General features: G+C 37.6%; 1 protein-coding gene across 1 annotated transcript; it reads left to right on the top strand.

Annotated features, from left to right (window-relative positions):
- The first annotated feature begins 1273 nt into the window (after positions 1-1273).
- Positions 1274-15729, top strand: lrrc32 (leucine rich repeat containing 32). Its single transcript, XM_028031627.1, is given in 4 exon segments — positions 1274-3456; positions 3459-3642; positions 6300-6393; positions 10942-15729. Coding segments are annotated over 4 exon segments (2211 nt in total). The 5' UTR covers positions 1274-3389; the 3' UTR covers positions 12808-15729.
- The last annotated feature ends 11669 nt before the right edge of the window (positions 15730-27398 follow it).

Here is a 27398-nt window from a genome sequence, read left to right as displayed (position 1 = left end):
GAATTATTTATTTTTTTAATTTTTGTTAGTGGTCAGCCAAAATTATGTAAATAGACACTTGAAATGTAGCCCTCTGGGTATAAGGAGTCTAAAAGCAGTCAATAAATTAGTATTATTGGTTCTTTTGTCAAATTTAGTCTTAGAATACTTTAAAAAGGGCTTTGATTAAGCCCACATTTATATATGTAAAGTAGTTTTTGTTGTCTTAAATGTCACGTTTTCTTTATCTACAAGCAGAAAATATAAACAGAAATAAAGGCTTTTAAGCATCAGCTTGTGTGTAATTTATATACCGTGGTTCATTTAAAGTAACTTTTCAATAATTTATTACATGGGTCTGGAATAGGCGCTTTTAAAAGTGCGCAGTAGGCTGCAGTGCTTGGACATCACCAGCAGGTGGCGAAAGACTCCAAAAGGTGAGAGCGACGCACCATCCTCGTTTCCTCCTCAAGTGATAAAATGTGCGACAAAAAAAACTCTCCTCGGCTCTTTGTGTTTACGTTAGGAAGTACAGAAAATGAGGGAATACCTGAAAGTCATCTTCGACCCGTCGCTGCGAGCAGCTGCTGCACCTGAAGCGAAAAGGAAACAAACAAACAAGAACTGCGGGATTCCCGGATGGATAAATCCCCTTACGTACAGGTGTAACATGATGCAAGGATATAAACGGTGATGGAGAAAAGGGGGGTGAATATGAAACCAAACCAGCTGTTACTGTGCGACAGCCAGCAGACAACATGTTCAGGTAAGACGCTTCTTGTTGCTTTATTTAGACTTTTTGGTCAAGTTGTGTTTGTTGGGAGCGGTGGGATGTAACCCGAGTACTTCCTGCACGGACACTAACAGTTTTTTTTTTTTTTTGTACCTCATTTCTTCTTGATTAAATTACGACATTAAACTTTAGAAATGTTACTGTGACGGAAAGCAACTGGTAGATATCCAAAGTTGAAGTGTCTTCTTGGCGAATCCGTTTGTTTATCCCAGGAGCGTTTCAGCACGGCTCCGCACCATTTCACCGCCGGAGCGTGTAGCGACGCGCCGAAAAGGCGGAGTCACTGACCCCAAGGTGACCTCCCAAATATATTTTTTTAAAATATGTGATAATTTAAATAAATCCGTAATAAATGATGCATTCAGTAGGTAAAAATACATAACTGCTTACACAATAAAATTATTAAATGTTTAAATAAATCTAACTTTAATTTATGACATAAAATCATAAACATATTTGTTTACTTAATGTTTCGTCTGCTGCAGTCCACAATATAACTTAACTTAAACTGTCTCATGGTATATCAACATTAACATTGCTATCGGCCGATGTTAGGCTTTTTTTTTTTTTAGCATGTGTCGCTTCAATCGGTAAAACCTGGCCGATATTAATAACTCATAGTGATGCAGCAGGATTCTGAGGTGTTTAACTGAAGCAGAGATGTCAGCAGTGATGCTTTTTCTCTGTGTATCTGGTGAATCCTTGGTTAAAACAAGTTTGTTCTTCAATCATTGAAGCTACTCAAAGTACACAAAAGTTTCACTCAAGAGTAGGGATACTTCCTAATGAAATGACTCAAGTAAAAAAAATCATAATTAAAAAAAACTCCTAAAAGTGCATTTCTTTCCAAGAAGTTACTCGAGGAAATCTAACTGGTTACTACCCAGCTGAACATACATGTGTGTTTTTGTTTGGTTGTTTTATAGGGGGCACCACAGAACATCACAGCTGCAAACCAATCAGAATCCATTTTGAATATATACATTTTTTGTTCATATTTTTCAATCAGGAAAAGACTTTCAGTTCAGCATGATGCCGTGTTGAGGGGTTTGACCGCACCACAATATTGGTTCACATTTTAAATGTTATTAAAAGTAGCTAAAACAGGAACTTGAATACAGTCTCAGCATAAATGTTTAGTTTTAGCTTAGGTTTTATTAGTTGCAGTAGTGGTAACTACATCCATTGGGTTTTTTCATACTTTGGGAAAGTTTTAAGTTTAAAAAGGTCAAAGTCTGGTGATTATGTATACATCCTTTGAGTAATGAATACTCAACAGAAGATACTATTTTCAAGAAATGTATTTAGTTGTTGTTGAACGACTAACTGATGCTGGTGTTTCATTCCAACTATTGCTGCTGCAATTTTTGTGGATTAGCGTAAATGCTGCCTGGAGGATTACGGAGCGCTGTAATTTGCCAACAGCTGACGAAAACTGCTTGTTTGGGGGAAAAAATTAATTTCACATCAGTTTGAAAAGCTAATAAATCAATTCATAAACACGAAAATGAAGGATATTATATCTATAATTTCACACGCACAATAAACACACATTATAGTTCCAGTTAGTTGTAGTCTTTCCCCATTCATTTCAGTTCTTATTTATTTCAGCTAATGGAAATGTTTTCTCAATTTCAGTTTTGGTTATTTTGTTAGTTTTAGTTAACTATAATAACCTTGACGTGAGCTTGTCATTGAAATGTAAAAGACGACTTAAAGTCCAGGCGGCCCGACTGTAAAAGCAAAACCAAAACTAAAGAGTATTAGATTAGATTAAAGCTGCTGGTGGAAGCAGAGGGGCTTTTCCAGAGCAGATGATTCATCTGGGGTCAGCTGAGGTGAGGGTTAGGAGGAACGGACATGGTGGACATCAGTCAGCACAACTCAGCAGCGAGGCACCTCAAACAATGGAGCAACTGTGAGTGGATGGGAGTAACCTGAATGTCTGTCCACTTAGCTCCACATCCATCCATCTGTCATCCATCCATCTTCAGTGTTCTCTCACAGATATTTTTTTCTCAGTGGAATGTTGAATTAAAACCTCTCCCGAAAGGCATCCTAAACAAATTCACAAGCCACTTCACCGAGGCAGCAGCAGCAGCTCCGGGTTTCCTGCCTTTCTCTAAGTCTGGTTTCAGATCTCGACATGCTCAGAAAAGGTTAAAGTAAAGATACTTTTACTTTCACATCTTCCTGCTGCTTCAGGCTTTAGGAGAAATATTTGTGATGGTTCTCCTGGTTCCTGATGGGAGTTTTAATCACATTTTCCCATCAGGGTGAGACATGCCTTCACTCCTTCGAGACTCTCTTTTTGTACTGTAACCCGTTAGTATTACAGTGATCATTTATAGTTTGTTTATAGTGTGGTTTTGGCAGAGAAAAAGCCACATGACAGCTCCCCCTGACTCCCACAGGCCTGAAAGGGAGTCGGTCTCTCTCTGGGTGGAGACACCAAAACATCCCCAAATAAGGACGCCTTTTTTAAAGGAATGCAAATATATGGAAAGTTGGGAAGGTTCAGTTTCAGCTAAAATGCCCCAAATTCCAACTGCAGAGGTCAGAGAATAGTTTTTTTCTCACTGGGAAACTGGAAAAGTGGGAGTTTAGGGGATTGTTCATGGACTTCCCCAGCCCCTTATATGGCAGCTTCCCCCCCCCAGGTGGCGGGAGGGTGGAACCGGGCGGCGCGCTCTCAGAGGGACGCGATGGCCGGTCGGGTCGGCAGACACGGTCGCCCACATGCAGAGGCAGGAGTCAGCTGAGAGCCGTTGGTGTGCGGTGCAGGCACCGAGCTGCGAGTGGGTGCGTAAGGATGTAAAACCAGCGTGGTCAGGAGCCACTGAAAAGAAGAAGATTAGTCATCCGCTGAGGTAAATGGAGAGAGAGAAAACTGTTAATGTGGGATGTTTGTTTTTAAGAAAGTGGCACACAGGGCACCAAGACTGAGAGTTTGAGCGAGAAACGCTTGGATTTTTCAAGAAACTCCGTCAGATGCCGAAAATACAAAATACAGTTAAATGTTGTTGTTTTTTTTCAGACTGAAACGATTAATCGAGATGAATCGATTTTTGAAACAGCCATAAGCTGATTTAGCAATTGATTAATTGCTATCTGGAGTTTACAGTCTCAGAAAACTTAATTAATAATAAGGTTTCATATCGTTTCCAGACTGGCCTCTGACGTCGCCCTGAACATTACAGGTTGGGTCTGAAGACTAATTTAGTAATTGATTACTGGTGAATTGGAGTTTACTGACTCAAAATAAAAACTTAATTTGCTGAAAGAACAACAGTAATTAAGCTGAATCTTTTACAACATTTACATTTTACATTTAAGATTAGGCATCGTTTGCTTCTGAATTATTAAAATATATATATATATATAAAAGGCCTCAACTTAAAAGTATAGACTTTTGCTTCTAAAGGAATGCTATGTTATTGCATTTTAGACAGTCAAATGTTAATTTTCTTATTTAAAGAAAATAATTGAATTATTATTTATTTGCATTTTTATATATTTTTAACATAGTAAAAAAATAAGGCTTTCAATGGTTAAATGAAAAATGTTCAAAATGCGGGGATCCGATGAATCTATTAATCGTTAGAATAATCAATTATTAAAATGAGTTGCAGCCTTCTGCTTTTATTAAAATCTTCCACCAAGGGCTTCATATGAGAAAGTTTTGCAAACAATAACCTGCTTTTAAAAGCCAGACACTGATTTTTAATGAGCTCTGTGATGGAGTTTTATGTCTTCAAATTGAAAATATGACGAACCAACACAAAGGCGTCTTCAAATCTTTGTCTATTTTTTTTTTTGCAAAGTTTCCTCAGCTGAGTCAGACTGGATGGACAACATCTGCAAACATCATTTTTCACATCTTGCCAGAGACTCTCAGTTGAATTCAGGTCTAGACTTTGAGTAGGCCATTCTAACACTTGAGCATGCTTTAAACACCATCACTTCATTGTCATGTGTCTTCATACTGGAAGGTGAACCTCCGTCCCAGTCTCCACTCTTTTTCAGCCTCAGTCCACCTTGTTTGTTTTTGTTTATTGTATATTTATTGCAGCAACACAAACTAACGCTGACATTTTTTGAGAAATGCACATTTGGATTTAAAGGGGAAAAAAACAACATTAATTATGTTTTAATCAAAATGAGACTTTGTGTTATTCTTTATTTTCCTAATAATTGCTGCAAAACAAATATTTAAAATTTTAAAATGTGTTTAGTTTTCCTTCTCTCTCTCTGAGAAATTGTGAAGACAAGAGAAAATGCACTCAAAAAAATAACCTGCAAAAACACAATCTTACTAAGTAGTTTTGTTTCCAGGGCAAATATCTTAGTACATTTGAAATAGGACAAGACATTTGTCCTCTGTTCTAAATGAAATAACCTGCCAGTGGAACTAGTACCTGTTCATCAATATGAAATGTACTAGTTCCTTTCATATCGAATACGTTTTGTCTTATTTCAAAAGTACACAATATTTTCACTAGAAATTAGACAAACAATATTTGGTAAGATTACCTTATTTACAGTTTAAATAATGGAGATGTGTGTTGATCTTTATACATTTTTTTTTACCCCTCCGGGGGTCTTTTGTGGGCTCTAGTGTCCCTTATATGAAAGTAGGCTGACAGGAAAGGAGAGGGTCCTGGAATCAAACGGCCGCGTCGAGGACTCAAGGCCTCCAAACGTGGGTCTCGCTAACCGCTACACCACCACAGCACGCCCGACCTTTATAAATTTACAATTGCAGTAAAAGTTGTTTGATTCACAGACCTTAAGCTCTAAATTTGCTTTATTTCTTCTGATTGTTCTTGTTGAGAAGGTTTAAGAAAAATCTCAGCTTGAGATGAAGACATTTTTGGTCTTTATCAGATTCGTAAACTGTGAGCCCTCTCTGCTTTAAGGTCTGTTGTTTTACTCTCACTTTAAATAAAATAAGTTTCTGTGCTCCTCTTCCTTTCAGGCTTGCCGGTTTACATGAATTAAACTTACTGTGAATCAGGGAAATTGTGTTCTTCTTTTTCAGCACAACAAGGCGTTTGTTTCACTGACATTTCCATGTGCTTATCAGCGTATCGTTACCATGGGTACTTACCATGACTTCAGGGCTAATTACTCCCACATTGTCTGTCTGCTCTTCACTGTCACACGTTGTTGTGTTTTGTTCAGAAATCGTGACTCATCATAGTCTGTCTGACAAAACAGTCTTCTTGGCTTGTTTCAAAACAATAAGCCTCTGCTAAATCCTGAGAACCGATGGAAACCAGTCGATTGCTTCGTCATTCTCCGTAGTACCACAGAAATGCAGTGCAAGAGAAGTGCCGCGGTGTTTCTATGAAGGAGAAAAGCCCCTTCTGTTTTTTTTAGGCGCAAAAATAGCACTGTCAAAGGTCAGCATGTCACGATCTACGCAAGGCCCGCTTCCTTCCCCTTTTTTTTTTTTTCAGCCGTATCACCTACAGCATGCTTCCTGAGTGTCTGATTTGTGTGATCTGGGCTCTCTGTGCTGCAGGACCATGGCCGCCTTCCAGCTGCTCTTCCCGCTGTGGGCCAGCTGTGTGGCCGCGGCCGCACATCCTTCCCCACACATCGCTCCATGCCAAGTTGTAAGTACAAATCCTGGTAAACCGGGAAGAAATTGGCTGAATGGACTTTGGAAAAAGATTTTTTTTTTATTTGTTTGTGTAGATTTGGAGACATTTTCTACCACCAAACCATTCATAACATTCTGTTTACCTGTGGCGTTGAGCTCAATATCTCATGTTTATTTATCACCGGCGTGTCATGTAAGCATTTCAGGAATTCAGCTTGTGTTTATATCGCTGTTAAAAGATTTAAAGTTCAGCCTTTATCTAATGCGTGAATGATTTTAGTGCTCATATTTCATCTGTCAGCCTCTACAATCGTTTCCAGATTTACTACCAGAAGATTGTTTCTTTGCGTGCAGATTATTTTAGACTTTTCTACACTACAAAAACACAAAATGTTACCAAGTGTTTTTGGTCTAGTTTCTAGTACTAAGCTGTCTTTTTTCAATTAGCTTTATGTAATGTTGTTATTGTCTGAGAATCTGCATTTTTTTTCTTTTTTAACTGAAGCAAAGCTAGGAGAAATTGAATTTAAGGTGTTTCTTAAGAGGTACGCTGCAAAAACAAAGTATTTTTGGTATTTTCTAGTGCAAATATCTCAGTACTCTTGAAATAAGACAAAACGTACTTACAAGTAACTTTTAAGGAACATATAGGAGCTTGTTTATGTAAACAATTCCTTCGTATTCATTAAAAACCTATAATTCACCTATAATGACACATTTTTCCTATGTTACAAGTGAAATAATCTTCTAGTGGAAGTAGTAATTTTTTAATCAATATTTAGGAATTATTGACATAAACAACCTGATATATTTTGCTTAAAAGTTACTTGTGAGTTAGTTTTGTCTTATTTCAAGTGAACTAAGATACTTGCACTAGAAACTGGGCTGAAAATACTTGATAAGATTTTGTGTTTTTGCAACCTAGAAGATAAAGCAATCCAGAGAGTAACTTGCAGTTGAGCCATTTTATTGTCTCAACACTGGGAAATCAGCTTAAACAGTTATTTTGTTTCAGGTTTTCACTTAAATGTCTGGAACTACAGTATATATGCCTCAGTTAAGGGTCTCTTTTGAATGTAATTAGGTTGCAAAAGCAGACATGCAACAGTTGTGTAAAGGATTTGGTTTGCAAGCAGCTGGCATGTCTTGAATGGCACAGTTACATGTGGTGGTGTAATCGATTTTTACAATTGACTCAGTTGCTACAGACATCGACTCACAAGGATGAATAATTTTCAAGGAAAGAACAGAACATGCGTATGAAGACTTGTCATGATGTTAAATAATTGCGGAAGTTGAACTGCAGTCATGCTCCTGGTTTCGTGCAGAAATCCACACGATGAATTTAACCTGTAACATAGTAAAGGGCAAAGTTTATATGTGAATAAGCCAGAATCATGTGGAAGTTAATGTGTGTCACTTTCATTTGATGAGGTCATGTGTGTGGCTATAATTATCCAGATATCGGTTCCAGTTTCACTTCTGTGATTTTTACAACAGGGACAACATGATAAAAATAGTACCTCAACAAGCTTACCTCTTCTTTCTGGATGTCATCCTGTATGTATTTGATAAATGCTGAAAGACAAAACACACAAACAATATTTGCAAAAATTGTAGTTTCTTAAGACTACAAGAGTCGTCGTCGTGTTCAATAACTTTAGAGGTTAGCAGTAAACTTTGGGATTCATTCGTTTTGTTCTCCACTGGTCTCCTTTTAAAATTTCATACATAAATATTATGTATTAAGTATTTGAGAGTTGTTGCTAGTTTTAATTACTTTTGAAACACACTCCACATGATCAGTATTCATAGGTTTTCTCCATTTTTAATCTTTTAAATGGCATGTTTAGTCATTAAAGTATATTTATTTCTTATAAGAAAATACGAGATTCCTTCCCATATTCCCTTAAATTTATATTGGATTAGATTCCACTGTTTAGTTTAAAGACTTGAAGTCAAATGTATTCGGAAAATTAAAATGTACCCCAACGTTAACAACCAGGGCCACCATTTTTCCCATTTGCATAATGGGAAAAATCCAGAGTTATGCATAAAATAGCCAAAAATGCACACAAAAAAATGTCCAGGCACTCAGGAGTCGCTATTTTGTTCTTACTGAAATCTAGGAGACAATTGTTTTACTTGTGAATGTAAATGAAAGGCAAAAGCTTTTATGTGAACCGTGTGGGTTACTATAAATATCTAAATTTCACTTCCAGTTTTACTGCTTTTACTTTACCACTGATGCTACCTCATCATATCTCATAAAAAGTACATCCCATTTCTGCTTTACATACTTTGCTGCATTCATGTTGAAATACGAAGAGATTTCAATATGCATTCACACACCTAAAAAAATAAATTCCTACTTTTCAAGACTACAGTGTCAAACATTACCGACTACATCTCTAATAACGCAAAAGGAATTTAACATTTCATCATCTTTTCAGACTTTCTGTTCTTACCCTTCTGGCTTTGAATTTGTCACAAAACTTATGTTCTAAATATTCAAATACGCCTTAGAAAAAGTTAACTTTGGGTAGTTTCCCAAACTCTCTTCACACCTCTGCAAATAGAATTCAAGATATCAGGAAATAAATCATGCATTTAGATTTATTTTTAACCTGCCCTGGTCAGTTTATGTGAGAATGAGCTGAAATGAACAATTGTGTGTTTGTTCAAGATAGTCACGGCTGTAGCAGAGCAGTTGGCTGGTGATGTTCCAGGGTTTCAGACAATTGAGGTCTATGAAACAGAGAAATAGATCTGGTAAGATAACACTTGTCAGACTAGCACTGTGTCATTTTAAAAAGGAAAAGGGAAAGAATAAGGGGAAAAACGCAATTACTGCTCTACAATGTCAGTGTTGTGCACTGACTTAACTGAGTAAAATGTATGCAACATCAAGGTTTAGGTAGATTATGACTTTTGAGAGGCCTTAAACATCGGAGGATGTCTGGAATTAAGAGGTCAAAAATATGGACATTGACATTCAGGAAGGTTTCAGGCACTCCTAGTCATGGCTGCATGGCTGGGGTTCAGGAAGACCTTCAACATTCCTGGTTTGTTTTCTGGTCTGACGTCCTGTGTTGCCTGTTGCTTCCCGTCTCTTTCTCCCTCCTGTCCGGTCATTTCTGTTGCCAACTAACAAGAGCTGCAAAACAAGTCTCTATTGACCATCCCTGAACTCTTTTTAAGCAGTTCAAAGCTGGTGCATTTAAGGTATAGCGTATAAAATTTCTTTATGGTGCAAAAAAAAGAAGGGAAATTTACTGCAGACTCTTTAAATTGGAGACCAATTATAGAGGGCTGCCTTTGTGAAAAGTGGAAATATTAAATGTAGATTGATGTGAATGAATTTTACCTTACTCTCCTTTCCAGAACTGATTGGAGAATTTTCAAGAATGACCAGCGTGTTTAGGCTCATGGCATGGTCCTAAACACTTCGGTTTAGTTTACAATCAATCTTGGGCTTTATTTCGCGTCTGTTCTTGAATTTCTTTATGTTGAAGCACAACTTGCTGCTTTTTGAGATATTTTAGCCTACTTGATTTTGTCAGTTGGGTGTGACTGATGAAACTGAACTAAGCTTTCCAAAGAATGTAATTAATTAAAATTAATCTGTGATTCGAGACGCAAGGACAGAATTTATGTATAATAACAAAAAGAAAACACAAACCCTTTGTTTTCTAAAGACGCTATGACTAAATCTGATGTATAACGTCTTAGCAAGAATCAGATGGAACAGAAACGGGCTTGTGGATACAATTTGTCTGAGATTACATACATACTTCACCATCACAGAGAATGGACTCAGCTTTCTGTGGCGTTTTCTCATCAATCTTCCCTGTTTGTTCCTCCATGCCTGATAACAGATACAAGATGTTTTGCCCTTGAGTAAATAGATCGGCATGTTTGTTTACACCCATCTCATGAGCCCTGAAGAATGCCCGTTTCATAACACCGCAAATATGCCAGGAAGTTAAATGTAGTCGAGTGGAAGAGAAAACAGGGGAGGAGACAGCTTTATGAACTGTTTTTGGACAGGCTTTTTGGGGCCATGTGGTTTCTGTTACAAGCTACACCTAATGAGTGAAATGGTTGAATTTATTAGGGTGGAAAATAGATGGATAATGACAGAACATAGTAATAAAAATGTTTGTCATGTTTTCGATGTTGCTAAAAAAAGTTTTGTTCCTTTCCTGTTAATTGAGTTTAAAAGAAACAGTCAATGGTCATTTTTCTCAGATTAACTCACCAGCTTGTGTCTCAAAGGACTTTATAGCTGCCAGAAGATTGACTCTGAAATTATTCAGAGTGTTGTTTTAAACATGTCAAACCCATTGGAGGCAGTATAGTGCAAAGCTAAAACCTAGGTTAGCCAATCACAAGAGAAGACTATGTGTTTTAGTGAAATAAAATGGAGTGTATGTGTGAATAAATGGCCAAATGGTTTCCCAGATATTCTTCTACATGTCTTGGTCTGAGTTATGCCATGGTAAAGAAGTCTGGCCTTACGATGAAGTAATCAAACTCTTGTTTTTGTCTTTGTTTCCAGGTCCAGATGGATGTGTTCTGCAGCGATCTAAGTCTCAGGAGCGCACCACGCGACCTTCCTCAGGGAGTCCAAATGCTGGATCTTTCCCGAAACCAGGTTCAAAACCTCTCGTTGGAAACTTTAGGCTTTCACACCGGCCTTCACCAACTGAACCTTCATTCCAACAAGATCCACTTCATCCAGCCAGGACTCTTCAAAGACCTGAAGGATCTGAGAGTCCTGGATCTCTCCCGGAATCACCTGAATGTTTTCGCACTCTCCAAAATAAGCGTTGGCCCTCTCGCGGCTGTGGAGTCATTGGATCTTTCAAGCAATGGGTTGTACACGGGTATGTCAGACTACTTCCTGGCTGAATCCCCATCTCTGGCAAACCTTTCACTGGACAGCAACAGCATCACAAAAATAGCACAGAACACCTTCAGCGGATCATCATCTTTGAGGAAAATTAGTCTCCACAACAATGTCATCCTGGAGATAGAAAATGGAGCTTTCGACTCTTTGGATCATCTGACTGAGCTCGATTTGTCTAAGAATTCAATCACCTGCATCATAGACTTCAACCTTTACAACTTGGAGGTCCTCAATCTCAGGAAGAATAGCATTGAGTTTTTCCAGAGTGTAAAGTCGGATAACTCCTTTAAGCTTCGCTCTCTGGATCTGAGTGAAAACAAAATGCTTTACTTCCCTCTCCTCCCAGAAAAGAATGTGCTTGAATTTCTGAACGTATCGCGAAACCATATTCAGACTCTCAACACCACAGGGCGTGTCCTGAACCTCACAAATTTGGGTGATTTAAAATACCTGGACATGAGTTACAATAAACTCAAAAGTTTACCTGAAGTTTTCTTTTCCAACATGGAATCACTTGAAGTCCTCAATGTGAGTAACAACTGTATCAGCTCGTTTTCTGTCACATCTAAAGACATTCTGCACAAGGTGAAGGTCATCAATCTAAGCCATAATTCTCTACAGAGTTTGACTTTTGGGGAAAACTCCCTTCACTCCCTGAAAAAGCTCTTTTTACAGGGAAATGATCTTACTGTCTTAGACCAGCAAATATTTCAAAGACTGCCCAGCATCAAGTACCTGCAGCTGCAGCAGAACAATCTGCAAATCTGTAACAGTGAGCAAAACCAACATGGCTTAATGCCGAAGGACCAAAACCACCAGGATCCAATTGGTTGTGTGTCATTCTCATCTGTTTACAACCTGTACTTCCTGTACCTCTCTGAAAATAATCTGAGGACCATTCCTGCAAAGGCGTTTGTGAAAACCCCCCTGAAATTACTAGACTTGTCCCTAAATCCAGGATTAGACATGCACCAGGACTCCTTGTGTGGCTTGGAGGATTCACTGGTCCATCTGCTGCTGAGGGAAAACAACATGTCAAGCCTAAACACACACCTGACCTCCCTGAAGAGCCTCAAACACGTTGACCTGTCCACCAACCAATTGAACACCCTACCGACCTGGAACAAAGACTCTGCCATTGAGTCCTTGAACCTGCAGAACAACAACCTGGTCACCCTAGACCAGTCCACCGTCCTCGCCTTGGAGCGCTCCTTAAAGACCCTTTACATGGGCTCCAACCCTCTAAGCTGCTGCGACAACCTGGGCTTCCTCCACATGGTGCAGCACTCCACGATCGTTGTTCCTGACATTGAGACCGTGACTTGTGTTCACGAGGAGTCTCCGGAGCCGGTGAACATTGAGAAGTTGACCCGAGAAATGTGTCACCAACCAGATGCCCCAAACTACACGGCGGTTGTCGTGATAACCTTGTTAGTCGTGATTATCCTGCTGGCGCTGCTGGTTAAATGTTTTCGATCAAGGAGACGAAAGCGCAGAAGAGGCTTTCATGCGTAGCAAGACAATCACATTCAGAGTCAAAATGTTCATGAGACTGTTGAAGGATTTAAATGTGAATGTGTAATCTGGAGCTTCTCAGAGACTTTATGGACTATTTGAAGCTATGGGTTTAGATTACAACTACAAAGAGCCATCACGAGTTGACAAACACAGCTGTCAATCAGGCACATCTCCTACAGGAAGTCGTGGTTGTGGAGTACAGCCTAGATGACAAAAAGACAAGCCAATGAAGGCCCTAGTTATTGTTATATTTTCTTACAACACAAGGCTGGACTTTTTGACTGAGTTTTATGTCAGTTTCATGCAGCTTTGTTTAAGGAACCCAAGGTTTCAGTCCTCCTGTGCTCACTTCTTCAGGACTTTACATCACAGACCAGAAGCTGTCACCAGCACCAGTGCAGAGCTTTAAAGCCAATATTTTTATGGGTGTTGCTTGAACGAAGAAAAGTCATCTCTATGCCTGAAGAAGCAGTGTTAAATGATTCTTTTTTTTTGTACCATTCCTGATACCTATTTATTGAATGTAGAACCAACACTAAATCACTTTGCCTAGTCGGTAGCATCAGGAGACCGGACTGAAGTACTCTTCCGCTGTTGCAAGTCATATTTTCAGAAACATGCTCCGAGGATCACGGATGTAAATTTATACCAGTCTCTTATCTATATGTGAAGTTTGTTGCAAAACTAAAACTTGCTTTAAAAACTTCAGCAAGCACCAAAAAGTTGGCATAAATACAGGAAATAATCTATAAAACCAAAGAAGTATAGGGGTACAAACCTTTAAATGTGTGAGTTGGTACATTTGTTGAGGCTGTATCCTGGAATTATGATAAAAATATTGAAATTATCAACTCATAAATGCACCATAAGGGACTTAGAGTAGTACTTATTTTTGTAAAAGTGGCTTTTCCAGAACTTCTTAGGTTGAAATGGTCTCAAATTTCAGGCATACCACATTGTCATTGATTCCCAAGTTCATAAGCATGGACTGGTTATAAGGTATCAAAGTTTTTAAAACCTCTTAATCATGCTGATCCTATAGATTAAAGTCATTTCAATGAGTCACCAGAGGTGTTACCCCTCCCCCACATGTTGCTGTGCAACAGGTGACTACTACATATTTGGTAGTGTTGAAATTTTCCCAGTTGTGTAAAACCGTGTGAGTCATGGTGTGGGAGTCAAAGAATCCCACTAAGCTAAGTTAAGCTGTTAAAGGTCCTTCAGGGGACGGCTGTTGCTAATTAGCCATGGCTATAAACAAATGAACAAACAAATTCAGACATCAGATTGTTTTGATCTGTATTTCTTGTGTTGGTCCCTTCCAAATTAACGGTAAAATAAAATAAATTAGCTTGTTCAGCTACAGTTAGCATGTCATCAGCAGGGTGGCTAGCCAAGCAGATAGTCTGTTTAATTGACCAACTAACATCGGCTTGTTATACTTCGTTATGCTTTAAAGAGTAGAAAAACTAAAAGGGACAATAATCTTCTAAAAAAAGGCGGGGAGGTTTATTTGAAAACAAAGTTTTCCACATTATTCAAACTTTCTGCTTTAGTCTACGTAGCAAAATAAAAAAAATAATGAATATAAGCAATAGATAACATTATTATACCTGTTGCAAATGAAACCAGCTGAACAATGTTACACATCTTTGTTTTGAATTCTTGTGTTAATGTCGTAAAATCACACTATTTAAATTGGAGATTATCAGTCTGTCCAAAATCAATCGCCAAGGATTACTTGGGGACAGCTTTTGGTTGGACGGAACATTTCAGAAAACTATGCTTTAAAACTCTTCATTGGACAAATGATGCAGACATGCATATGTTACAGATACACACATAAGTTACTAACATACAGATGTTAGTCTTTATAAAACACGTTTTTTAAATATACTGGGCCAAGATTTTCTAGTTTGTTGCTGTTTGTGTTTTTAGAGCAGGTGGTCGGCCATGCGGTATTTATTTGGTCATGTGATGGTGATAGGGATGCAGCGCAGGATTGTAGGATGTTTAATAGAAGTGAAGCAATTTCAGTGATGTGGTTAGTTTTTCGTAGTTTTGAAACTGTGGGTGAGTTAATGCATTTTTAAAATTGAGTAATGTTTCTAGTTTTATAATCCTGGTTTTACAATGTTCCTGAAGTTTATTTTAAGGTGATATTTTTCTCAACGCCAACACTTTTCTTTTTTTCTTAGAGTCCAATATGTCACAATCCTATATTTTACAATGTCAAGTCCTTTGATTTTCTAATAAATATTGTTAGAGGTGGTAAACTATTTAAACGGTGACACAAACATATGGTTGACTCTATTATTCCAAGTTTACTGCAATTTATTTCCCTACAGCCGGATTCACAAAAAGACTCACACATGTAAACACGCCACCTTTAGAGATATAACCAGTAATGCCGCTAAGTTTGAGTCTCGGTTCTAGTCTTTTTGCAGATCTAAGTTGATCTTGGGTCTTCTTTAAATACAAACATACAGATAATAGACTGGTATATATATTTTCATCTAGCGAGTTTCAGAGTTTAAACAAAGTATCTGAGTTGATCCTTTGAGAGCTAAAACTCTGTACTGAGGTTGATTTCAGTGAAGAAAAATGGTTTGTTTTTTCAGCTAAAAATGAAGAAAACACTTCTACACAAAACAAAATGCTCTTTAGTTTGACAGAAGGGTTACATGAAGGTGTTTATCTAAAATGGCAATATACCCTCAGTGTAGTTTGCACTTTAATCTTGTATTTGTTTGGTTTTCTCTTTTGTGACTGTAAACACTAAAACTATGGTTTATATTCCATCTATGAATGAAAAGTAATTTATTTTGTTAACTGTGTGAATTAAGATTTTCTACAGCATGTTGTTTGTGTTGATGCCACATACTTGGTGCTCTTCGTGTTAATAAAAATGCAAAAGTATGTTTTTGGATTCTTTTTTAACCAATAACATGGATGCATGTTAAACTATAGGTGACATTTATTCTGCACCCAGAATGCATAGCGGTAGTCCTATTGTAAATAGCTTGAAACCTTCTGATGTCCTGCGTGCTTTCTGGTCGAAGCGCTGCCATGGTCAGTTAGGAGAATATCAGCAACAGAGTTAGCAAAACTGCTATAAAACGGAAACTATGAGTGAAAGTTTTGTTCCGAAGAATCACTTCCTGAAGCGCAAAACGGGAAGGTAGGTGTATAATTTTGACCTTGTTGAGTGCTGTAAACACATGGTGTGTCTTTGACACATGGTGGGTATCAAACATCATTTACTTTAGCAGCTTAGCATTAGCTTGCATTAAATGTCACATTTGTATAGCATTTTAGCTATAGCAGAAGTTCTCCAGTGATAACGCAGCTAAATTTTTAGTTAGCAGTGCCCACCATCGCTAGGAAGTACATCCACAATCTCAACCATTCTTTGTACTCGATCAAATACAGTGACGGTTTTTGAAGGTGGACATTTTTGAAGTAGAGACCAGACCAAGATGAGAACAAACGTGTGACCAACCTGGCAACACAGACCCACAGTAAAAAAATGTTTTGACACATGCAGCTTAAACAAAATGATCGATTTTATTATCTACATGCTGGCTCCATTTTATATCATTTTGGCAAACTACTTGACCATCATTCTCTGAAGATGATTATTTAGAAAAAACATTTTTTTTTTTTTAGATATAAAAGGAATAAACTATAGATACGGCAAATGTTTTGCAGACGTTTTGGTTGTTCTGATAAAACTAGAAATTAAGGGGTTAGATATAATGACCGTAGTTACATGTGGGGGAGAAATGGGTATGCTTGAGCCATTTTAACTGGGAAATATGTTAAAATGGCAGTGAGGCATATTTTACAATATGTAAAACTCCATTTTATGAAATGGATGCTTCGTGTCCTGGGGTTGTTTTGCTGCTGGAGAGACTGGTGCACTTCATAGACGGCATCATGAGGAAAGAACATTATGTAGGAATATTGAAGCAACATTTGAAAACCTCAGCCACAAATTTGAAGCTGGGATATGAATGGGTCTTCAAAAATAGATGCGTCTCTGCGTCATCACACCTGAACGAGGAAGTAATTCAGTCATTTATTTCAGGTGTGTTGGACTCGCCTGAGGGATGGTTTTGTTGCCGGGCAAAAGCCTTCGACAGCAAGAGTTTGACACCCTGATCTACAACAGCACACTGATACTGGTAAAAAGGTATGAATATGTTATTATTATTATTATTATTATTATATATTTCTGAACCTACCTCAAATGCTTTTGCAGGAAGCTGTCAATACTTTGTCTGGGAATTCAGTAACATATTACCTGCTGATTTTAATACAACACATTCAAAACAGAGGTACTTTTTTTAGCTGTCGGTTTCACTTTGCGGTGCTGCATTTGAGTGGCTTGTTTTAAATGGGAAAATTGTAAACTTACCACAGTGATGTCGCTCTGTACCAGTTTACAGAAGGTGATTTCCCTAGATAACAGTGACATTATCTGTTTGAATACATTACAGGCTTATGAGGAACATGGTTCATGCTAATTATGTCAGTATAACTTCCCCTCGACTGGAAAGGTCTGCAAATTACCAATTTGTCTTCATAATTCAGACCTACAATTACTGGGTTTTTTTTCTTCAGAACTTTCAGATCTACCTTTTCACCAGAACGTGTTTCGTTTAAATACATTTGGAGTTTATCATGCTAGTAATTAATGATTATTTTAGCAGTTATTGATGATTTTACCAATCAATTATTCTAAGAAGAAATTAGCACATTCTGCAAAGTTTGTATTTGAACACTTAAGCCTTTCTTATACAATATTAGAAACGCATTAACATATGTAAATAAATAATTCCTTATTAAATAAGAAAATCTACCAGATGTCTAAAATGCAATAATAGGGAAGGAAAGGATGCATCTTCAGCTAAACAAATATTTCTAACATCATCTTGTGAAAAGTTCAACCCTTTCTGATTATTTTTTTAAATTGATTGAGTAATAATTGGATTGCAAAAGTTGTTTGATAGGAGATGGGGTTTTTTTCCAGAATTTGAACCAGGTGAAGCTAAAAATGCCACTTGAGGAGTTCTGTTTAGAAAACATACTCACAAAGAAGTGCTTTTTTCTCAGATGCAAAATGTTGCATCTACAAAATAAGCCAAATCTTCAGCCAAAATCTTCCGTTTTGGCTTATAACTGCTCTGATTATGTTGTTCTTTCAGCAAATTACCTGGTTTTGAATCTTTATACTCCAGTTAACGATTAATCGAACACTAAGTTAGTTGACGATTATTTCAATTAACCGTATCAGACGGTTAATGTCTGGAAACAATGCAAAACCTTTAACCCAAAATGGGACAGATAACCTTTTTTTTTAGAAAATCAAACTTAACGTTTTAATGCTAAACCTATTGAACTCTTTTTAGTGTAACATTTCTGCCCTGATGGCCTTTTTCTCTCCGTTTTCTGCTGCGTTTCACCTGTAAGAAATGAAAAAGCTGTGTTGTCCATGAGCAACAACAGAGCTCATGGACAGTTGATTATCTGGACAGTCAAACAAAAAGCTTTCGCCATCAGTGAGTCAGACCCTCCACCCGCCTCGCCTCCCCGGAGACACTTACTGGACCTAATTTACAGTCCAGGGTGGTGCAGGAAATCATCCAGCAGCCATCCTGTTTCACATCAGCGAAGGGAAAACGACTCTTAATCACCGTCAGGGCGAAGCGCTTCGTTAGAAAACCGGCTTTCATGCGAACAGAGAGACATGTTTGGTTTACGTCTTAGTTTCCGGATGCGGTGATGCAGCCAGAATGTTTGATGATTAAATAACGGCATTTAAAATAGAATCTTTAGCTACGAAACAAAAACACTGTCTGGCTGTATGTCTTTCTTCTTCCTCCGTGGAGCTTTGGGAAATACCAGCCGTGATCTGGGTCTGTTTTATCTGGAATCTGGACCTGTCTAGACTGTGTTTACATGAGTAATAATGATCCCTCTTAGCAAACTCAATTAACAAACACAGGGAATTTTGTTGTGTTCATTCAATTTCACACAGCAGTGCTACTCCCTTTTTTTTTTTTTTATTCACTATTGGGCAACCACAAAATAATTTCTAAGCGATGAGTTACAAGACATGGGTTCACCGCGTGTTGGGAGCAGAAACCTCAGAGGTTTGCTGGTTCGTTGAGTTTGTCCTGCTGTGTGGCTTTCAGTCACTTATGCAGTTTTCATCTCATCCCCACAAGGTTTTTATACCAAAACCTCAAAAAACAAACTAACAAAAATAGGCTCTCCCATGCCATAACACAGTCAGAGCTTGATTTACCTCTGTCAGGTGGACATAATAGGTATTTCTATGGGGGTAAGTCGATGACAGCTTAAAATAAACCGGAAAGAACGCTGAAAAATATAGTTAAGGATGAAAATATTGGGTGGTTTCCTCAGAGCTCTTGTGCTGGTGGGCTAGGCTACTGTTCAAATTTATTTGTGTAGCATATTTCAAAGTGATTTACGCGATAAAAACACGATACAGAAACCAATGATAAAACATCAATAAACATTACATTTTGTCAAAGTGTAATGACAGAGCAGCTGAAAATGTAACAAATGTTGCAAATTTAGTCCCAAATCCAACCGAATCTACCAGACTATCAACACCCCTGTGAGCGTTCTGGATCAGCTGCAGCTGTCTGATCTTTTATATTTGTTTTTTGGACAGATACTGCTGCAGTAATCAATGTGACTGAAGATAAATCATGGATGAGTTTTTCTAGCTCTTGCTGGGACACAAGTCCTGGAAATGTTCTTCAGGTGATAGAAGGCCGACTTTGTAACTGTCTTTATGTGGCTCTGAAGGTTCAGGTCAGAGTTCATCACCACACCCATCCTGATTTCTGGTTTCCAGTTGAAATAACTGGAGCTGTGTGCCGACTGCAGATTGCTCCTGTTTGGGTCCAAGGAGAATAACTTCACTTTGTTTCTGTTCACAGCTGGAGAAACATACGGCGCCTCCATGCACTGATTTGAAACTATATTGGGCTGCACTTCTCCATTATTAATTAGTGACATTTTTGTTGTCATGTACGCATGTAATTTGCCGCTGTGATTTCTCTGTTCTTTTTTTCTCTCTGTCTGCAGGTTTAGAAGCAGATTTCTAAGGTGTTCATCCTTCTTTCTCTCCCTCTTTCCCTTTAATGTTTTGTCCCAACATTCTTCCTTCCTTATTTTCCTTATTCCCTTTCTTTCCCATCTCTGGCAACAACAAGCAGACTCCTAAATTGCACAAATAATCGTCTTAACGCGTCAAAGCAGACTAAATATATCCGAACAAACTGTAGAAACAAACAGAAAATTCTTTCCTTTTGGACTTTGTTCCCAATAAACGAGCTACTGGTGGAACAAACTAGACTTCTGCTCTGCAGAATCTGGGTGTTTTTCCAGCACTGCGTCCTCTGGGATGGTTCACAAGCTTCTCTGAATTACAACCATGTTTGTCCCGAACCAAAACTGCAGCATGCGCACCAGATTGGAGCAACGAAAACAAAGTTCAGGTGGTGTTTTACCAGCTTTCGCAGCTGTCCTGCTCCACTCAAAGGCATCGTCTCCTTTCTTTCAAAGGTCGTCTTCCTGTTTGCGTAAAATCCCACCACCTTTTTCTTTTTTTTTCAAATTAGTTGTTTACTAGATGAGCAACGATAGAATCAGAGGAAGCGAATGGAAAATATTTGTGCTTCCCAAATTGGAAACAGACCTCAGTGACTTTTCCTCTCCCCTGTGAGTGGGCAGTGAGTCATGATTAAACCTGGACTTCTGGTTTGGACCTGCTGAGATCAGAAGAACTGTGCTGCAAGAGGAAACGGGATCAAAGGAGACGCTGCTGACTCAGGCGCTGGCCGATCGTCGGGAGTAGAAAGTGAGAAATGACTCTGAGCATCTGGGGGGGAAAAAACACTTCAATTTCCTTTTAAAGAAATAAAAATGCATCTTTCTCAGATAGTCCAATGTTTTAAATGAACCTAAAAAAAATAATGTTCTGCTACAAGATGAAAGTCTGTCGGTCTTGTTCTGTTGTCGAACAAATAGACTGAAAACGTTTGACCGTTATTTACTTAAAAAAATGTTACAACAAAGTGACAATTAATATTATTGAGTAGATTTTAGACTTCAAGTAAAAAAACTACTAATTTAATTAAGTAAATTAAAATAAAACCATTAAATAGACAATGATGAAATCACTGGTTAAAATATGTTGGATTTACTAATAATATTACAAATGTTGATTAAATCCATCTATTGATTCTTTTTTCTTCTTTTTTTTTTTTTAGCATAAACTAATAAGTATTTACTAAGTATAAAAAAAATAATTTAAATACCAAATGTAGGGTGGAATGAATTTACATTTACTGATTATCTGGACAAAATATATTTTAGTTTATCAATTGCATGAATGATATTTATATTTACTAATTTCAAGGCTAAAAATTATTTTTCTTTTCTAAATATTCTGATAAGAATAATTTGGATTCAGTAAATAAAATAAGTTACATCAAGTTGTTACTTGAAACAAAGTCCCTTTGGTTTTTTTAGGCAGATACTGCTGCAGTAATCAATGTGACTAAAGATAAATCATGGATGAGTTTATAATGTCAACACATTATAACTGCCATTGTTATTCAATGCTTACATAAATTAATTGTTCAAATTAATTTACCTTTGAATTGGTACCACAGGCCCTAAAATCTACTTATTGTTATTGATACGGTCAGTCAATTCTAAACTGAAAAAGTGTATCTGTTGAATCCAGTATTTGTGACAAGTAATGCTATTTTTCCCTCAGATGGAAAAGATTATGTCTATTGAAAAATTGTTTTAGTTAAAACTACAAGCTTGACCTCATGATGGAGTTAAATCCAGCGTCTGGTTTGATCGTAATGGAGCACAAATCTACAGATGTGGAGGATAAAGAGTCTCATTTTGACAATCACTAACCTGTTATCTCTGTAACTTTGCCCTGAAGTAGCTGCAGCTTTAATATATTTACATTATCATCATGCTGTTTGCTGCTAAAACCAATGCTTGCTGCATTCAAGTCGTACCAGAACATATTCATGTAAATATAACATGCAATCCAGAACATTTTTTTTGGTTCTGTTTCATGTCAGAAAACCATCATCTGAGCGTTAGTGAAACTGGATGCAGATCACATCTTATTTCTCATCTTCAGTAACCCCAGCACTCCCACAGAGCACTTACTGTCCCCATTTATCAGCAAAGATCATGGGAAAGGTCAGAGGTCAGCCTGACTTCCTGCAGGAACATTAATCTGTTTGTCTCTTATGGATTCTGCATTGAGTCACACGTTGCTCCTGCATCCGAAGCTGTGGAGAAACATCATAGAGGGCAGCAGACATAAATAAATCATGAATCTGCCGCCTTGTGCTTCTGCAACAAACTGAAAAACAGATTTTCTCAACTCTACTTTGAGCTTTTGCCAAGAACGTTGTGTTTCGGCATTTTAAATGAGCTGGACGCTGATTATAGCTCCTGAGATGAACACAATGCAGGCCAGATTTCTCATTTTATTGTCCACACGCAAAACAAAGGAGTTTTTTCTTTCTTTTCTTTTTATTATTGCCGAAAAAGGCAAGTAAGAAAGTTATTGCAACACATGGGCTGGAAAATGAATGTTTTCCTTCTAAGGTAATTTTGATGTTAACTGATGTTTCTTATTTTCACCTGGAGAAGTGTGTGGATAATTCGCTTTTGTCTAACAGATCTGCCCTGAAGATCTCTTAAGTCAAACCAGCAGAACATCTGCAATTTAGTCAGATGCACAGAGAGACGCTAAAGTATAAGAAACCAGGATTGTAGAGAAACATGAGCCTGGAAATTGTTTAAAGGGGACCCAGTACGCTTCCTTTTAAAAAAAGTTAATATAGGTCCATGGGCTATACAAAAACATGTTCGTTACATTTTTTTTGCACAAAGTAATTCTGCTAATGAGATTTCACCCACTAAGTTCTGGGTAATGTTTTAGGCCTCTGTCACATTTATGCAAATAAGCTGCTGCTGGCCATGACCCCCAAATCAACGTCTTCACTTTATACATGTGAAAATGACTGCAGAGATGTACAACCATACATCTTTGAAAAGCAGAAGTGGAGCCTCCTGCACAACCAACAAGAATGCAGCAAGTGGTTTCTGGGTGGTAAGTCAGCAACAAAACACCTGTCTTTTCCAGCAGCCATTGTACATCTCATACAGCAGTAAAACCAGCTGAACAAATGCGTTTGTCTTCTAATAATGAAGTGGGTGCTTTAAAAATCTCTTGTTTTCCAGATACCAAAAAACATCAACTTATTGCCAGAGAACAGCAGGATGTGTTTTTTTAGCACTTGGACTGTTTATAGAAACAGTAGAAGAATGAATGGGAGCACAAAATGTGTGCACAAAGTGAATTTTGCATAAGGAATTGATCCAAAGCTAATCTGAGCTGAAAACATTTTTTTAGTACTGTACATTGGATTTTGGTTGTTTATGTAATAGAGAAACTATGAGAATTCTGTACATAAATTTTGCTATTAAGTAAACTGCTACTAATAAACTAAAGTTGTAGTTTAAAAAGCGAGCAGTAGTCTTGAAACTGTTGGATTTCTTTTTGTCTGCTACAGAAACCAAGAGCAGTAAAGCATAGAAAACTACTACTGACGTCACTTGGAGATGAGGAACTATTTATCTCATAATCTTGAGATAATGAAACTTGTTTTCCCAAGACAATGGGTAAATATTGTTCGTGAATTTGACCTGGAAACCAGGACAGAGGAGCAGAAGATGTCACATCAAGGAACATTTCTCACTGATTGTACCAAAGTGACATTAAAAACACTAAAACTGGTCATTGTGATAATTTAATCATCTAGTTATCTCAAAACAAGTTTGTTCTCTTGTTTAAAATTCAACACATTGATTTTGCTTTAAACAACATTGCATATATATTTTTTTATGTTTTATCATTTTTCTTATGTTGTAAAATTGTTCTTACTGTTCAGTCTTTTTGTTTTGAGAAGCTCATTTACATGTTTTTTTATTTTATTTTATTGAATTGATTACTTCAACAGAGTCTTCACTGGTCTGAATGAACAACACCAGGAAAATGGATCATATCAGTCAGTTCTGCACTGCACTTATATTATATTATTATAGATTATATTTTAAAACTCTGCTGTTGGTCCACGAGCCACTAAACGGTCGTGAGCCAAAACACATTCCTGATTAGGTCACCAGAGATGCAGTCAATCTGGCTACGTTCACGCAGCAGGTGAATGCAGCCCAAATCTGTCTTTTTCCAAACCTTTCACCACAAAAAAAGTCCAATTCGAGCCACTTCCATTTGAGGAAATAAATCGTGCCCGATTGTTTTCAAAGCATCTGGAGTCTGCGTGGCCACGTCGCATTTTATCCAAATTTTATGTCACTGACGTGCGACAAGCATCATAACTCTGCAGCAGAAGAAGCAAACATAGGAAACCCAGACGTAAATAATGACTGAAAATTATAATTATGAAAACACATCATGATCTGGTTCCGACTACATATCCAAACAGACTTCTCTACAGAAGTTTCAATAGATGCTCCACCGAAGGCCACGGGTATTAGCTGTGCTTTTGTCTTTAGCTTCCTTCGTCTTGTGAGCTTGTTGTCGACTCCCATTGTTGAAAACGTTCAAATTGAGCCACAGACGTCGGCGTCCATTATTATTTCTGTAAACTGAGCCCTTCTGTATGATGTCTACGTTGTCATTCTTCTGGGAGGTCGCTTTGGAGACGCGACTGTTCACAGAAGTCTGACAGAAGCAGCATTTAATTAGTAGCATGAATGGCCACGCAGAAAAGAACTGGATTTCAGCAAAAAACTGGAATTGAGCATCAATAATTGCTATATGAACGTAGCCTCAATGCCTAGCCAGTTTAGCCAAATATATTACAATAACAAACTGTTTTGTTTCCTTTTCAAATGATATGTTTAATTAGATCCTGAAATAAGTATTTTTAATGTTAATTCTGACTTATGAAGTTCATTCAGATTTGGCTGAAAAACAATTAGAAGACCGTGGCGTGGTTCCATTAAAACCTGCCCAACAGGAAGCGCATCTAAAAGCAGTTGTATTCACTGGTCAAGTGATACAACAGTCACATTTCATTGTTGAAGAACAAAGGTACGAGTACAAAAGCTATGACAAGCATGGAAAATGAAGGGACCCCTGTCTGTATTAACCCTTGGGCCCCAATATGACTAAGCCCACCCCTAGCTATCTGAGGAGGACCAAGCAGCTAATCCTGTACTCAGACAAAAAGACAGTAAATCAAGTCAACTAAAGCTGGAGGAATGCTGCTCTAGACTCTGTGATAAATGGCAGACCTGCTGGCGGAAACTCCTACTCGGTTCTGTGATCCTGCATTGTAACAGACCACCAAACGCCAAACTGTCTCCAGCTGCGTTTTATCCGTGAGACATTTTAATCTACTCGTCAAGCCTGAACTTATTTGTAATTTATTAATGTATCGTATGATTCACCAACACGCTGTTGCTTTATTCACACTCACATGTTCAGAAACTCACCATACAAGTCAACACACAATGCAGCCCTAATGTAGTTCTCTTATTAGCTGTTTTGTTTCTTTGGGAACGCAGACATATAATAGTTTCTTTATCTAAATAACTGTTTAGCACACGCTGCAGCATGAGTAACTGCATTAGTTTCACATTTCACACGCATCTGTTGGTGCAAACCTTGAGAACCTTAAAGGATGTGTGTTTTGTTTTTTTTAATTAAATTTTACTTTTAAACTACCTCCAGATTTTGTGATTTATTTAGTTAATGTAATCATTCAGTGGCATCAGAATCAGTAAAGCAGCATTACTGTAGGTGGAAGATTTATTTTCCCCCCACCTTTATAAATGACTATTTTACTCAGACAGTGAACATTTTATATTATTTAATTTCCACTTGGGATCAATAAAGTATGTTTGAATTTGAATTATAATGTATTTGATTGGGTATTTCAGTTCAATTTGAACAATAAAACTTTTTAATTATTTCACATAAATTGAGAGAACGTTGTCAGGCTCCCATTTTGTCACGACATAAACACAAACGTAAATACATTTCATTGGAATTTCATGTTGGACTAACACAGAATAAAGCTGCAAACGTGTGATGTGAAAGGATGAAATTGTTTTTACAAGAAAAAAAAAAAAAAAAAAGGAAATTAAACGCGTCGCATGCATTTGTATCCAGCTTTCCGGTGTTGATACATCGTTGACGCAACTTTCGTGACGCTTCCAGCTGCAAATGTTTACCAATCTTGCGTAGTTTTTTTTTTCATGTTCGGATGAGTCAGCAGCAGTGAGAGTAAACTGCGATGTTCTGTCAGACTCAGTCATCATTTTCCAAGCAGGGGTTCAGGCCTGCAGGCCGATAAGTCAGCACGCTCCTAAATAAAGCCACATGTGTGCAGGTTGAGGTCGACCCACCAGCCTCTGCAGGCTGGATCACTTTCAGCTTGAGGAGGAAAAACGCCGGCGTGGAGTGTGCAGTGAGGTTTTTACAAGAAAGCTGAGACAACAAACCTCTGACAGCAAGCCCACAGTCTCCAACCATTATGAACCCCGCTCTCTCCACGGCAGTAAATATGTTTTTATTAGTCTCAGCAGGAGAGCGTTCAAGACTTTTTAAATATATTTTTGGCTGCTGAAGCTGATTTCAGGACAAGTTTAAGTAAATATATGATCCCTAACTGCAGTCAGTAAAACCTGTTGGAATGAAAAAGAGGTGGCAAACAGTTGGACAAAAACTACTCTGCATTTCAAATTAGTTTTCATGTCCTGCGAAAGGCAAACTAAGGACCAGTTTTTATGCATTCCAGATGATATGTTATATTTTTAAGTCTGAAAGTTGAATTTTTGAATCTGTTATCTCAGGACTCGGTGTCAGAAGTTTTTTAAATTTTGGGTATTTAAACCAGAAGCCATCACTTTCAGACCTTCAGGGAAATCAATGAAAAAATAAACAACGAATTTAAATTCAAATTCAAAAAACCTTATTAATCCCAAAGGGAAATGAAGTGAAAGGGGAATTAAAATGAAACTTCCCCCACATAATTCATGTCCCTTTACCTGTTCAATCAAGTCTGAGTCGTTTTTAAAAGGGTTCAAATGCATTTTGCTCTTACATAGGTCATAGTTGTCTTGTATTAACATTGTTTTTGATCTGAACATTTAAGCCGGACAAAAGAAAAAAGACATACAGATACGTCAAGTGTGTTTCTTTAAGATGGAGACATTTTTTGTCTTATTTGGTCAGATATTTAGATGTTTGATAAAACTTGCTTATTAACCTTCCCTTTTGATTAAAAATAGTACAGCAGTTTTAAATTCAGACTTTTTTCATACACTTTAAATAAAAGATGCTCTACTTCCTTTCTGAGTTAAATTTGCTGAGAATCAGTGAAATTATTACCTTTTTCAGCACAGAACTAACTTTCTGCCAACTTGGCAGGCATCTGGACTTGAACTGATTTTATTGTTTCTTGAAGACATTT

Source organism: Xiphophorus couchianus, chromosome 11 (assembly GCF_001444195.1).
Source record: "Xiphophorus couchianus chromosome 11, X_couchianus-1.0, whole genome shotgun sequence".
Classification (NCBI taxonomy): domain Eukaryota; kingdom Metazoa; phylum Chordata; class Actinopteri; order Cyprinodontiformes; family Poeciliidae; genus Xiphophorus; species Xiphophorus couchianus.
The sequence above is the reverse complement of the archived record's forward strand: the minus strand, read 5'-3'. Positions and strand labels throughout refer to the sequence as shown.